The sequence below is a fragment of the Quercus lobata genome, chromosome 5, assembly GCF_001633185.2.
Source record: "Quercus lobata isolate SW786 chromosome 5, ValleyOak3.0 Primary Assembly, whole genome shotgun sequence".
Lineage (NCBI taxonomy): Eukaryota > Viridiplantae > Streptophyta > Magnoliopsida > Fagales > Fagaceae > Quercus > Quercus lobata.
In genome coordinates this window covers 27,884,080-27,900,246 of record NC_044908.1, presented here as the reverse complement: position 1 = coordinate 27,900,246, position 16,167 = coordinate 27,884,080, and the positions used below count along the sequence as shown (strand labels likewise).

General features: G+C 32.4%; 1 protein-coding gene across 2 annotated transcripts; it reads right to left on the bottom strand.

Moving 5' to 3' along the window:
- Positions 1 to 521: 521 nt before the first annotated feature.
- Positions 522 to 10,816, bottom strand: LOC115988489 (biotin carboxyl carrier protein of acetyl-CoA carboxylase-like). 2 transcript variants are annotated; one of them, XM_031112060.1, is made up of 9 exons: positions 10,594 to 10,816; positions 6,441 to 6,614; positions 5,915 to 5,994; positions 3,915 to 3,974; positions 3,541 to 3,768; positions 3,404 to 3,466; positions 1,182 to 1,250; positions 945 to 990; positions 522 to 851 (listed from the first exon to the last, which is right to left on the bottom strand). In XM_031112060.1, the coding sequence occupies exons 1-9, from the start codon at positions 10,601 to 10,603 to the stop codon at positions 781 to 783; spliced, it is 801 nt and encodes a 266-aa protein (XP_030967920.1). In that variant the 5' UTR covers positions 10,604 to 10,816; the 3' UTR covers positions 522 to 780. The 2 variants fall into 2 exon arrangements, with proteins under 2 accessions (XP_030967920.1, XP_030967919.1); XM_031112059.1 differs by lacking the exon at positions 10,594 to 10,816 and having other exon boundaries at positions 6,441 to 6,630.
- Positions 10,817 to 16,167: the final 5,351 nt, after the last annotated feature.

Sequence of the window (16,167 nt, the reverse complement as noted above, 5' to 3'; positions counted from 1 at the left end):
GGCTGTGAGCTAATTGCCTCATATGGTTTATTGAATTATTTTTTTCCCCTTGTTTTTATGCATTAAAGTAGAGAAAAGTAACCTAAATTATGTAGTAGCTAGATTGCTTTAATTCTAGAAAACAGGCAATCTCTAATTGTATTGGTAATAATAGACACTGCTACTAAAGATTATAATGCCTTTAATTTTCTTTTTGCCAATATAATACACGGATGATAAAAGGTTCATTATTTTAGCAACAAAAAATAAAAGATAAAAGGGTTCATTATAAGTATAAAATAAAACAGTCATATGCATAGCCAGTTTGTATAGGTTCATCAGAATTATGAACAAGATGCACCACCTGGTTTGATACGCAGCCATGAGAGGCTGAGTTCTGTGTCTAGTGTATGGAAATTACCTAAGCTTTTTGACAAATATATCAGAAAGTTGGAACATAGAAGGGAGAAAAAAGTTGAGACTTGATCTCACCAAACCTGAGATCTAACTCAACATTGGCTTCTTTGCAAAATTCAAAAGAATTTAAAAGAAAAAAATAAATTAAAAAATCTATGTGCTATGATTTCAACATATCTATTTTTCAATTCCACTTATTAACAATTTTCAAAGCTCTTTGTCTTCAATGTAATCACTAAACCTGTATGCTGATCACAAAATTGCAACGTGAAAGTTAAGGCATACCATCTTCAACTGAAAATGGTATAAACTTAGGGCATACAATGCTTGCGAAGTGTAACTGCAGAGCGTCACATTGAATGAACAAGAGAAAGTTTGGCCAAATCACTGAAGCTTCTTTATTCCAGGAAATGATGGAAGGATTGCAATCAAAGCATCGCCATATCCAACAGGTTCTGTAAAGCAAAGCAGACCAAATGAGAACATATGAAGTGAAATTTGGCAGAAAAACCCAACAATGAAAAGACATCCAAAGACACCAAACTCACCACCATCCTCTCGTAGAATCTTGATAACCTCCCCAGATACATCAGACTGGAGGAAAAAAAAAAAAAAGAAGACAAAATAGAAACAAATAAATAAACAGGGACTTGCAAAGTAAATATTTGACATAAAGTGACAGGGAAGAGAAAGAATAGGTGGAAGAGGATGGGAAAAGTAGAAAATCTTTTGCTCTCATTCAACACATGCACATACAATAAAAATATTCAAGTCAAAACCCAAACCTCAATTGGGAGCTCCCCGCCAAGCTGTTCAATATAGCAAAGCACTTGGCCCTCCTTCACAATTTGCTTCTGCAGAATAATAATGAGAATGTTATTAGTAGAGATCAGAGAATGATAAACTCATCATGACAAAAGTGTTCTAGCATTGCTCAAAGAACTTTAGTGGAAAACGGAATCAACTTGCATTAGAGGGAAAGCAAGAGTGTTGTTTAAGAAGAAAGGTGCTGTGGTTGGGGCTGTTGAGCTTTTTTTTTTTGGTTTAATGAATGAGACATTTTATTTCAAAAGATGTGGTTGTTTAAGGAGATGTAGTCATAGCAATTATATGAATGCCAAATCAATTTATTTGATTGATATGTATACCTTAATAATCATAGGGTTGTGAACATATATAACTATAGATAACTGACTTCAAATTTTTTAGTGGGAAAAAAAATATTATACTTTTATAGGATCATATTAGCATATGCATACATAAATACATACATACATATTTTGAGACTTGGGTATATATATGTTGAGACTTAGGGGCCGTAAGCCCAACTACCTAAACCTCTTTCATACATCCTCAATCATCACACACTACTGTATATATGAAAGGATTTTCCAGAACTTAGGAGAGCCATGACCCCCTCTCACCCCATGTGGCTCCACCATTAGTTGCCACGACAGTGTCTGGCAGCTGGAGTGGTATTTGGGTGTTTGGTTCACAGTCTTGTGATTTGGGTGATTGGATCATCAGCTATGAAGCACAGGTGCGTTTCCGAATTCAGGTGTGGGTGTGGGTGCGGGACTCGAAAATTTTTAAAAAAGTAAGTTGCGGGTGCGGTGATTAAAAAATTATTAAAAATATTTTTATTTATTTTTTCTATATATTACTAAGCATACTTTTCATATAATTGTGAATATATACAAACTTTAGAGATGATATATAGAATACAACCCACAAGTTTATTTTTATTATTATTTTTTACATAAATTTCGGCCATGATTTCAGCCAATTTTGGCTAATTTCGGAAGATATCGGCTGGTTTCGGTAAATTTTGGCCGGTTTCGGCCAATTTCAGCCAGAATCGGCCAGTTTAGTCTGATTTCGGCCGGAATCGGCTCGAATTGGTGCATGTCAGCATGTGTCAGCGCAAGGGTGAATCAGTGTGTCAGAGGAGCATCACTGTGTTGCCACGAGTCCGGTGCGGGTGCAGCACCCATTTTGCAGCATCGGTGCTTCAGAGATCATCAGTGGCTGACACTGACAGGTTTACGGGCATTGCTACCTAGGGGTTGGCAGGTGGTGACTTGGTTTGCACATGAGGGCAACCCCCAAGGGCAGGGGATTTCATGACATTTCTGATTGGCTGTCTTCTCTTTCTAAGAAGTTGTTTAATAGCTGGCATGTTGATGCGTATGCATAATGAGTTGGTTTAGATCAATCCTAACTGACTGATTATGAATTACTTCTATATTAATAGATTAATTAATATATAATACTATCTCAAACCCAGTAAAAAAAAAAATTTCTAATGGCATATTTGTGCAAAATCCCTGTTATTTTTAGCATCCAAAAAGGCTGGTACAGAATTACAGCCTGGAATCTAAAACAAAACAGAACTAGTGTTGTGACAGTATCTAATTTGAAAAGCTGTCAAATCACAATATAGAACACTACAACATTCATTTCAATCTCCAAAAAAAACTATAAACAAGCAGCACCTGTTCATTGCCATTGGTCTTATATTTCCTGGGTATTGGTTTAAATGGGACTATATAACCTGATTCCCTAAATTTCCAAAGTTCACATGAAAGCAACTTCATTCTTATAACATAATACAGTGTATGCTTATCAATGGTCTTATAATGTAATGTAAGTTTAAAAAAATCAACGGAGTTTTTGAGTATTTTACCTATCAAAATAAATAAATAAGACATAGAATATGTGTTAGAAAATCAAGAGAGGAAAAACAAAGCAAAGCACCGCATAAGAAAACCAGACCAAATGAACTAATTCATCACTGAACCTAAAACATAACTATATTTTAAGGAAATCCTACTAAAAGCAAACATTATAAACAAGCAGTTGAAAGAAAAGACTCATTCCAATTGATATGACTAATCAAGGAAAATGTTTGACTTCCCTGTGCTCTCAAAACAGCCCTATGTTTATACAGAGTACCACCGATGAGTTAATGCAATATTTTCCACACAAAAAAATTATAAACCAGTACCTCTTTGGACGGAGGCGGAGCTCGCTTGCCCTTTATAGTTCTAGATCTCCTAAAAAAACCCACCTGCACCATTCATGCTTTTAGTTCCCAGAATTTACTGAGTAATTAGTATAGAAGCATAAATTTGTTAATATTACCCTTGGAGACTTAAGTATAGCCAAGCCTTCATCTGCAGCTTTTTCTAGAAGTGTCTGAATACCACCTGAAGAAGGTACTGGCTTGGAGATGACTAAAGATGTAGAAACAGAACCATTTTCAGGTGCTTCAGCAGTTGCACTTACACTGACAGGAGTAGGAATGTGGGAAGGTGGAGGTTCAATTTTCCCATTCAAGCCCCTCATCACATATAACCGAAATCCATCAAGCTAACAATATGAGGAAAAGTAATAGAAAATATTAGAAAGAAAAAGATTTAGAATAAGGAGAAGATCCTCATCCGCTAGTAACAAAAGAAAATGAATTTTGAAATCATGCTTGCATTGCAGAACAACTTGCACTTCAAAATGTTTACCTTTAATTCAAACTCCGTAACTGAAGTTGTATCACATAGTGTTGTGAGCAGAGACTCTACCTGAAAATAAGATTTGACTGAGTAAATGATTGAACCTTTCCAAAAGGAATATATGTGTGAGCATCCATAGAGACAATCTGTGTGACTGCATTCATGCGATGGTAAAGAAATGTTTTGTCAAAATTCTTTCTGTTTCAGTGTTTCTTATAACATAAACAAATATCAGGTACGCTCTCTTGCACAAGCACAAAGAAGAAATGAAAACCACTAGCATTGGCACAATAAAATATATGGACATTGGAATAATTTTGTGATTAGAATAATCTCAATTTACAATAGAATTGAGAAAAAAAATTGCGGAAACTATCTGTCAAAGCTTCCCTAATAATTGATTTATCCACAACAATTATATCACACTATAATTTAAGACAGTTTTTAACTTGAAGAACTAAAATAGCATATAGTTTTTGTCATACAACATACAAGTACATAATTTTCTCACAGACAGTGACAAAAATGGTATTCCACCTGCAGGGTGTAGGTATCAAACCAACAGTGTATATGTTGGCCAACTGGAATAACTCTAAAAGCTTTTTTTTATATAAGTAAATTCAATTAAAAGGCACAAAAGGGGTGATACCCAGGAACACAGGATCTTTACAAAGGAGAACCAAAATAAAATAAATTATATTTAACATTCAAAATTCGTCTTGTCAAGAAAAGCCGATAAATCTGATGAATCAGCATGGCTGATAGCTTGTTCCCACCTAAGCAGTAAAGCACAGACATAGATACAAGTATGGCACGAAAAAACAATTTCTGAAAAATTAGGACATGACACAGTAGGAATATGTATATTAATTAATTATTAAATATATTTTTATTTATATTTTTTATCTATTAAACATTTATTTTTCATACAATGTTAAACATATATCAATTTACGAGCAATAATGGATAGTAATATAATAAAATCCAAAAACCAAAATACACCCGGCCATGTCCCATCATATTTCAAAAAAAAAAGGGCTGGGACAAGCCTGCAGCCGTATACTAGAGGTGTCCACACATCCCAAAGGTGTCTGGTGTCCAACACGTGTTGGTCATGGACACGGCAGCTCAAATGAGTTTTCCGCACTTCCTAGGTTCCCACACATATAAGGATTTCAAAAGCTGAAAACTCCCATCCTTCAAAAGTTCTTGCATTCCTTTTTCTTTTTTTTTTTTCTTTTTTTTTTCCAAATGTTCCACATTAGACACATGGTGCCATCCTTCCAAATCCCTGATCTTGCTTTTTTCCAAACAAATCTTTCCTGCAAACCAAACGTTCAACTACAGTCCTCAGCCAATCTCAGAACTTTTTTTTTTTTTGGTTCCACATCATTAAAGGGAGACTAGCTCTGCCCAACACACATCCCTAATAACAAACACCTATATACATTCAAAAGAGGATGCTTGTTGATTGCAAAGCATTTAATAATTTCCTAGATCACAACATAAACGCAGTGCATTTCATGATTAGAGGAAAAGCACTTAAAGAATGTGGGCATAATACATAGAGATGGTGGTCTAGACTTCTATAACCACTTAAAAAATGGAAAAATTGAAACATCCACCAGTCACGATGATGTGTTCACAGTTCAAAATTATTTTGATAAGAACTTTACCAAAAAAATAGAAAGAAAGAAATGAAAGAATTGATTATTTTCATTTTAATTACATGAAACAAAGAAAGACACAACACTACAAGAATTGTGTATTTTCACTCAGATGCCAGCCAGCCATGTTCTTTTTTTCTTTTCTTTTTTAATTGGTAAATTATACACAAACTCAGTGGGTTTTGAACCCATTACCTCACCCTATGATTCTCATGGGGGAAGACAATGCCATTTGAGATAGAGCTCATTTGCCGGCAAAACTATCAATGGTATAAACTATTGACAGTTTAGATTTAATAATATATAGAACTATTTAATTAAAATTATTAGCATACTACTTACTTCAGATGAATTTGGAATGAGCTGATTTGTCAAACCAGAAATTTTAGTCTCTTCTGAATCATTCTCTACATTTCCAGAAGCTGTTGCATCAAACAATAAATTCTTGTTAACTGGACTGCACAAAAAGTCATGAGAATTTCTTTCATTCTAATTTTACTATAATGAAAGAGAAAGAAAAAGAACTTGAAATATGTTCAAAACCCCAGGATCAAGTTCTCAGGCCATTTTCTTTCAAACTTAATTACAAGAGGGATTGCAGTCTATCAACAGCAGGAATCCCTGATGTACTAACGTTATGCATATATGATTTGCAAACACATTATGGATGGTGAATGATCCAAAAGTGTTGATGATTTGTAATATATGTCAAACTCTGGATTGCATCAAGAGTGTAAGAACTGATGGCTATAGAAAACAGATATGCCTGTGTTTATGTATAGATATACTTGCACATACAATATTTGTAAGAACAGGAGGATTAGCCGAAAAATGTAAGCAAACAAATCAATTGACAAAAAGCACCTACACTTGGTTACAATTTGTACGTTCTCTAACTGTTGTGAAACTCGTAATGTTACCCCCGCAAATTGTGGTGTCCTCCGCCCTGTCCAAGTTTTTATGCCATACTGTTTTAAAATACCAACTCTTGCTCTACCAAAGTCCAAGCTTGAAAATCTAATATTTAATGCTCCCAAGCTACCTGAAATAAGAACCATGTCACAAGTGACTAAAGTACAATATCTAAAAAAGAATTTCTTCACATTTTTTAAGCATTTTCCATGTATTTATTCATGTATCCGTATAATAGCAATAATATATAGCATCACCATGTCAAAAAAACAGAGTTGTTGACTTGAGAAATGGTGTAACTGACAAGTAAAGCACAAATTTAATCCATATATCAAGAATAAGCACACATGGCTAGTCTTCTGAACCACCTCGTAGTGGGTTGTAAGAAATTTACTCCAAACTGGTTTAAAGGAAATTTTTGTCCAAAGAAAATTTAAGGAAATTTCTTACTATGTACCGCTAACTAAGTTGCAATGGTTGAATCTGAAGTGTGTATGTAACAAAATAAAGACTAGTCTATTGAGGAAGTTTACTGCTCCCACTTAAGGCCAGGTCATGCTGTGGCTACAAAGGGGTGGCAAAAAAAAAAGGATAAAAAAAGTGCTGCCTTTAATGCTTTGGATAAAAAATGGAAAAAACAAAGGCACGTACAAAGAAGAAGCTTGTAGCGCGGGTATTTTTGTCCAAATATTTTTGCCCCTTTTTCTCCCCAATTTGGGGAGATTGTGTTTTGGTGGGCTCAAGGAGAAAACTCCTGCACCCCACCAAAATTCACCCCCTTTTACCTCTTAACCAAACAACCACAAACACCATTTTCTCCCCACTTTTCTCTCTCCTATTTTCCATCCTCCCTATAATCACCACAACCTGTGGGCCTAAAATTTTTGCAGACATTAAACACTATATTGCTGTTTTTAAATGCTAGACCATGCTATAATCATATAAAACCCCAGTACTTTTTCAAAAACCTCCTCTACAATTCCTACCCCTTCCAGAATTCAACTAGCATACCCTGACTTTAGTTATTTAACATTCATAACAGTAACTCTATTTAAATTTTAAAACCCTAAATTAAGATTCTTGCACATCCTTACCATTTGCTGCCAAACATAACATCAAAAATTCATTTTAGTGCTAAATTTGAAAAGATCACACATGATATCTGGAAGCAAAGTAAACTAGAGCGTTTTTATTGACATGTTAACTTCTAGTGAAACAGATATCATATTAAATTATTCAGAGAATATTCTTAAACAAATGCTAGCATCAACTGCAAAATACTGGGTCCAAGTGAAACCCAGAAAATGTACCAACATTATCAAAGCTACAATGCACAGATTACAAACAAAAATGTAAAATTCTCTGTCCAATGGACATCCTAAGTCACTTCTTGTAACTCAACAATTAAGCCATGTCAGTTAGTCACTTCCCTTTTCTTTTTTCTTTTTCTTTTTTTTCCCTTTATTTTTATTGGTATGTTAAACGGCGAGTCTTGAACATGACCTCACCCTCCACCTTGCTCTTGTAAAAGAAGTATTTGCCTTTTCAGTTAACCCACTCAAATGCCAAATTGCAAGATGATCACATACTGGTCAAAATCGATGATGAAATTTTTTATTTCTTTAAGGTTGCAGATATGATGCAGTTTCATAAGCATTATCATTAAGGAAAAGTATTGAAGAAGGGTTAGTTAGGTAGGATCAGAATATTTGTTAGCAATAGATGCTGGAGTTGTACATTAGCAACACCTGAAGAAAGGATTCATACAATGAACTTTCAAAGAAAAGATTTACATAAACAAGCTTTAAAATCACCAGAATGAATTGGCCAGCATGAAGAAGTGAGGGATAGAGAGACTTGTGGCATTTAATGTTACTAAGGCAGTAAAGCACACATGTAGGATGTGAAAAATTTTACTCTTCCGTCAAGGGTAACAAGAAGTAAATGCTTATGCTTATACCAAAGCACCTGCAAACTTTTAAGTTTATGATAAGTTTTTTATGTTTCTTTTTTCTTTTCTTTTTTTGGGTTGGGGGGTGGGGGCTGGTATGTTACACATGTACTTGGTGAGTCTTGAACACACAACCTCACCCTCCACCTTGCTTTTAAAAGGGCAGGAGATGCCATTGAAGCTAGAGCTAATTGGCATTGAAGTTGAAGACTCATTGATCCTTTATCCAATACACTTCTCAGTGTAATCGTTTTTTTTTTTTTTTTAATATAAGTAATTTATTAAAAAAAAACAGCACAATAAGTAATAATATTATTGCACAGGGGAAGCTAATGGCAAATCACCCTTAATAACCAATGGTAAGCCTTGGCGGCTTGACCTCAAACTTCCAACTCTTTAACGAGGACCATAACATCCTATATAACCAATCACTACAGACGTTTGAACAGAAAAATAAGTCAATAAAAGAGAGAAATGATTTCGGTTCCCAACCCTGCTCTGCCCCTGTAACCATGGGAAAAAAATTACAAGTGGACCATCCAACAAAAGTATTCAGAATAGCATCTATATATAGACATGTGATAGGCTTAAAAGCCACAACATGGACTTCGAGCCATATGCCTGATAATTATTAGGATTCAATCATTCACCAAGACTACATCAAGCTATTACAGGGCAGAAACTTGCTATAGTAGAAGTTAAGTAACAACTTTATCCAGCAATTACAAGGCAGAAACTTGCTATAGTAATAGCTAGGTAAAGACTGTTATTTTCTATATACATAATGATTTCATGACTCCTAATTTAAATCTTAATTTATGGTTTACAGTAGTTTGTATATGGGATGATTAAAATTCATACAAATGCTAAATTTCATATGATAATTTCATCTCTTTCAAAGCTAATGAACATTTGATAATCAATGTGTGACTTCAATACTTCTTAGCAGTGTGATCACACATTTCTTTTCTACTAGTCCTTCTTCTTCTGCCTTTTTTATCCATTTTCTGCCAATCCACACTTAAATTTTAAAGAAACCTATATCAACAGTTCTCCTTCATTGGACTAAAATCTATTCATCCCTCAATTACTCTAATTAACAATCACAAAATTGATTGAGACATCAAATTCGAAGCCTAACAAAGAGATTCCACACTAACACTAAAGTTACATGAGTAAAACCACACTGGTACCATTCAGAAATTCATACATTATTATTACTTTAAATTGGTTTATTCACTGAAGTTAATTTCAGTGCTGTACATTTCATCTGTTCAAATAGAACCTACCTGCTTTTTGTTTATACAAATCACTCACTCCAACCCAAAAAAAAAAAATCCCTACATTCAAAAAGTAAAGGAACCAAAAAAAAAAAAAAAAAAAGAAACTTAATAGACTAATGACCATTATCAACCAATGTTCAGAATAATAAAAAATCAAATCTTTTCATCAGAAAAAAATAAATAAAAATAAAAACAAAAAGGGTAAATTGCAAATTATGCTTCTAAAGTTTGGGGTGATTAGATTTTATACACTGAAATTTCAGAATTTGAATTTTACCTTCAGAAGTTTGTGGTGTTTGAATTTTACACCCTAACGTTCAGAACTTGAATTTTATCCCCTATAGATTGTCTGGATTTTACACCCCTAAATTCTGAAATTGTAGGGTGTAAAATCCAAATACTCCCAAAATATAAGAGTTAAAATCTAAATTCTGAAACGTTAAGGTATAAAATCTAAACATCACCAAAACTTCAGGGGTAAAATCTAAATTCTAAAACTTTAGGGGTAAAATCCAATCAAACCAAACTTTAGGGACTTAATTTCCAATTTACCCGAACAAAAAACCAATCAAAGCAACTATAATAGTCATGCATGGCTATCATTAGATTCATTACTTATAACTTCCACTGCTCACAAATTCAATAACATTAATAAACAAATCCCAGAAACCCAGGCACCCCAATCTCTCAAACAAGACCAAAAATTAAATAAAAAGAAAAAAGCATTGACTTTTGAAATACCCACTTCCCCAAATGCAAAGATGATGAACTAAAAAGCCAAAAGAATATACACCCACACACAATATGAAACCAAATATACAAGTAAGGCATATTGTCATTGGGGCTGAGTGAGAGAGAGACAGAGAGAGACTCACAGGAAGCCATTGGAATCTCTGAGACTTGGGAGACCAGAGGAAAAATATAGAGATGGGGTTGGGGTTTAAAGTATAAACTAACAAAAGTTATCGAAACCCAGAAGCCAAATTCCGTTGTTTGAAATGCAGAGTGATACGTGTGAAGAGATGGACACCCGGCTGTTTAAACTTTAAACCCCAATACCAATAATATGACAAGTTGACAACTGATTTCGCCACAAAGCAAATTACTCCACCTTGGTTCTTTTGGGCCCCCGGCTTTGTTTTCTTCTTCTTCTTCTTTTTTTCTTTTTTTTAGTTTTTTTTTTAATAGATTTTATCCATTTAAAAAAAGGATAAAGCAGTATGTGTCACATGGAGATAGTCCAATGCATAATAAGGATGCGTTTGCTATTGGATTAAAAAACTAATTTTATTTATTTATTTAGTGCATGTTTGGATACACATTTTTTCCTCTATGATTACGTCCCATGCGTTTTGTGAGTCTTGTGTACTATTTTTGGGACCCATAAATACTTTTTTCAGCAAAAATAACTTTAAAATTGAGTCCTACAGCACTATTTACATATTTAAAAATTATTTTGTTATAATGTTTTCAGTTTTCAGTAATAAGTGGTATCCAAACAAACCCTTAACTTATTTTTGCTGCTATTCAGCTTATTTTTGCTACAATTCATGGGTTTCATTATACTTTTAATACAATTCATAAGTCTTACTATACTATTTCAGCTTATTTTTAGCATTATTTACAGTACTTTTAGCAAAATATTTTTAGTTTCAGCTAAATAAATTGTTCCTAAATGGACTCTAAATACACTCAGAGTGTGGATTGAGTTTGAGAGCCACTTGGATCTAATAGTTAAAAAGGTAAAATTTATCAAAAATAAAAATAAAAAACAAAAAGAGTTGAAAAAGTTGTTATAAAAAATTAAGTTAGAAAAAGTAAAAAGATGGAATAGCTATCCAAATCCACCTAAGCTTAACTCTTAAATAAAATAAATAAATAAATCTTTTTAATCACGGTCATAACTTCAAATTTAAGAGATTCTTTCTTCTAAAAAAAATAAAAGATTCTTGAGAAAAAAATTTTAATTTAAAATAAAATAAAATAATAAATTACAAATTTCCCTCACCAACTTGAATAAAAATATGGGTAAAATTGTTGTGAAAATATTAGTGATTTATTGAACAAATTAGGAAAAACACTTGCAAGATATGGGATAGGTTCAAGTTGAATTCATATTATTATACCCTATAATAATCTGCAAGATATGTTGGTAGGTTCAATGTTACTGGGATGTTACGACGTTTTAAAGCAAGTTTACATGCTCTCATTTGATATATATTCAATTTCTCATTTGATATATATTCAATTTGGCGCGCTCTCTCTCTCTCTCTCTCTCTCTCATGAAACATCGTAAATGGGGAATAGTTTTACTTCTTGAGGAGTGACAACAATTTTAGCTAAACTGTCATTGATTAATTTCTATGTGTGCTCTATTCAGGTGAATCTTTTGTAATCATTCATTTTCCTAGAGTAAAAGATTATCATACGCCAATAGGGTAATGATTATCACACATTTGCTATTGTACACTCATCATACATACATTGCCACATGAACTGCAATTGTGTTTTGAAAGCACAATTTTAAATAAAGTGTGCAATAACGAGTGCGTAATAATATTTTCCTTATAAAATTATTCAGGAAACATCATAAATAGGGAATAGTTTTTCTTCTTTGGAGGTGGCAACAATTTGAGCCAAACTATCATAGATTTCCTTTTCAAATCCCTTTTCGTTGAACCAAAAACACGAATTAAGCATAAATTTCAGAATGTCACTCCCCACTGCCCAAACTTTATTTTAAATTCTATTCAAACTAAAAGTCTATTATAATTTTTATTTTTTTTAACTTTCTTCCCTAGAAAAAAAAAATCTACATTGAAACCCAAAATCCCACATAACACACCACTTTTTTTCCCCTCAAGTAGCATCTTATGTTTTATTAATTATTTAAAAAAATTATTTAATTAAATTTTAGGATATATTTCCTTGAATCTAGAGATAGTATTAAATTATAATTTAATTTAGCTAAAAATTTATCATCTAAATTTTAGAAATTTAAGTCCTGCTCCAACTAAAAATCTATTATCAAAATTTTCAAACTTATAATATATTCACTAATGGTCTTTCCATAGAATTCTTCCTGCATCCCACGTTTTTTTTTTTTTTTCAAGTTGGCAACTTACTCGTATATATTTGTATATGATAGTTTTGATTAAATAAATTAATCTTACTTATTGTTATTTGTTCTCAAATTTTCATGTATTGATATTATGTCAAAGGAAGTCTACTATAAAGAAGCAAAACAAAGAACACCCATTTAAGTTCTTGGTTTCTGTTAGCTAAGTTTTTTTTAAATATTTTTTAAATTCTCAACTTTTGAACTATTTTGTATGTTTTAGGTTTTGGTTATCCTATGTGAATATTCAAATAGTGTATAAAACACCTTGAACGTTTAGACCCCCAATTTACAAATTATCAATTCAAGCTTAATATCAAACAATATATGTGTGGAAAATGAACATAAGCTTATAACAGAATTAATAAACAATCTAAATAAAATAAAATCACATCCACAGCAAAAATTAAATGGCAAAGATTAAGGAAAGAGAGATACAAACACAAGGACAATACAACAATGTGTTACCGAAGAGGAAACCGAAGCCCTCAGCGTAAAACCTCTCTACTGCCCTCCAAACTATAAATAATTTACTAAAGAATGAAGTTGGGATACATGAACAGCAGAAGACCCTCCAAGCCTAATCTATCCAGTGTACCTAAGCCCTCCAAGTTTCTTGCTCCAACGAGGTTATGCCAAACCTTTGTCTTCTTTAACTTACCGGATTCCGCTATAACCCATAGCATCAATCAATATTAATTGGTCCCTTCCTAATTGCTTCCCAAGCACCAAATAGCCTTCTCACAGATATGGGTATGATGAGAAAAGATTTTGGCTAATGTACCTCTCAAGGATGTAACAATGGAGAGGGTGGGAGTTGAGGAATTTGAAGAGTCACTATGTAAAAATTGTGGATGAGTTAATCTTATTTTTCTCTAGGGTTTCTCTCTCAAAATTCTCTCTGGAAACTCTCAATATTTCGTGGGTATAAGGAGTATTTATATTGGGGTGAGAAAGGAATGCGGAGAGTCAGTTTTTCCATAATAGAGTGAACTAGCGACTTGGCCTCGCGACTTGACTGAGTCGCGAGTTCAAGCCGCGAGCTAATTGAATGACCAATTTGGACTTTTTGTTCTGTAGTGCTACAGCTGGCATGACGGTTCAGCTTCTCTGCATGCTTCACTCGTATGCATCTTCTGGCAGCTTGCAAGCCACGAGTCACCCACGAGATCCAGTCGCGAGTCCCTGCTTCACTGCATGGTCTTGAGCATTTTTTTACACTCTCTCACACACTACCCTTACATGATTCTCACCTAAACACAGGGTTACTAATTACTAAATTACAAGAAAATTTGACACAGAATAAAGCCAACAAGATACTTGATTAAATTCAACCTTACACTATGTATTTAGTTTGTAAATGTTTTGATTTTTTTCAAATGGCTATCACAACAAAAAATTTGGTTCAAAACAATTTTCAAAAAATTGAAATTGAGACTAATTTTCAGAAAATAATTTTTACATTATACATGTTTGGCTTTCACTTTTAAGAACAATTTTTAAAATACTAAAAACAGAAAAAATGATGTTTGGGAGACCATTTCTATTTTTGAGAATTTTTTTAATAAAAAAGAACATGTTGAACCTATAGATTACTGTTTTTTGGGATGATGATAAGAGAATAGAGCTAATGTTTTTATTTATTTATTTACTTTTAATAATGATAAGATTCAAATTTGAAGCATGAGATTTTTTTTTGGTGATAAAGATAAGCTCCTTAATTTAAGAGATAGAAGGGTTTGGACAAATCTGTGAGGTCCAATGTTTTCAATTTATTTACAATTATACCATTAAAAACATTTTATATATCTTGAAAACATCATCTCTGTGATTTTCAAAATCCTGTTTTGAATAAAGAAAATAGGATACAATTTTATGAAAAATGCATTTAGAGAATATTAGCCAAATAATATATTCAAATGTGGGATCTACTGTTTTATAGTTTTTAAAACAAAAATCTATATTTAAATTTTCTTACCAAATAGGCCCTAAGTTCTTAAGGTTGGAGTAGGGTTCAACCAAACTTTGGACAGTAACGATATTATAATTAATTTAATAATTAACTAAAATATAAATTAATAGAACAAATTTGAAAGAATGAGTAGTCTTTATTTATTTATTTTTGTAAAAAATATAAGAAAATAAAAAATATTTATCCATATTTTCACAACTTACATAAGAATAATAGAAAATTATAAGGCATGAGAAATGAAAATTAAAAGTACTATTAATCCACCGCTCCATAACCTCTGTGGCTACTGTGAAAGAAGAGTAATGTTACAGTCACAAATTATTTTACAATATTTTTACAAACTGCTGATGTGGCCAACCTTTTATTGGTTTTTATCTAGGTCTACTATTAATATCATTTTTTTTCATTTACCAATAATCACTCACCACATCAGCAGTTTGTAAAAATTTTTGTAAAATAGTTTGTATTTCTAGCATTATTTGTGAAAGAAGGGACACGTGTACATCTACTCCACCATTTTCGCAAAGTTAAATTTTTACATGTAGGAAGGCAAGGGAACAAGATTGCACACTTATTATTAGCTAAACATGCATATGGCCTTTTAGATTTTATAACTTAAATAGAGAAAAATCCATGTTTCTTAGAGCATGCTCTTGCTCATGATGTAGTGACTTTATTTTCATCTGAATAATAGTTACAAGCTTTTAATTTTTTTTTATAAGTACCATTAATCCTTCAAGTATATACCATAAATTAGTGAAAATAAATTATAATTTTGAAATTTCACATTCAGTCATGAGAAATACATAAATCCACAATGAATATGCTATTAATTATAATTTCTTGTATTCTAATCCATTGGGATTTGAATTCTCTTGCAGCCGAGCTGTATGTTGCTGTATTGTTGGCTAAAGCATGTGGTTTGTACCTTGTACTTTGTATTTCTGATGCTTGTATTTGGTTGGAAGATTTGGCTGTTGGATTTATACAGGCCATACTTTCTAACGTGCTATTAATAATATATATTTCTAACCTTTTCTAACAAAGATTTTTTTTTTTTTTTTTTTTTTTTTTTTTTTTATTTTTTTTTTTGAGAAAGCCCCTTTTTTTTTTTTTTTTTTTTTTAGTAAGAAAGACTTTTTTTTTTTGATAGGATAGGAAGAAAGAGTTGATTTTAAGTTAAGTGTGCCATCTTATTTTCCTAACATTATACGCATATCTTTTTATTTTTTTATATATTATAAAAATACTTCTAAAAAAAAAAATTACTTATAAATTAGATTAAAAAATATTGGGGTTTCATTAGATCAAAAAATATTGGGGGTTTCCTTATTAGAGTTCTTTTTTATGAAAAAAAAA

What these genes read in the sequence shown, in the direction of transcription:
- LOC115988489 (XM_031112059.1), bottom strand. Translation starts at nt 6,630, where the DNA reads ATGGTTCTTATTTCAGGTAGCTTGGGAGCATTAAATATTAGATTTTCA. An exon ending in TCATTCCAAATTCATCTGAA is followed by an intron (nt 3,975 to 5,914) that starts GTAAGTAGTATG and finishes TCTTATTTTCAG; the next exon opens with GTAGAGTCTCTGCTCACAAC. An exon ending in GATTCTACGAGAGGATGGTG is followed by an intron (nt 852 to 944) that starts GTGAGTTTGGTG and finishes TTTGCTTTACAG; the next exon opens with AACCTGTTGGATATGGCGAT.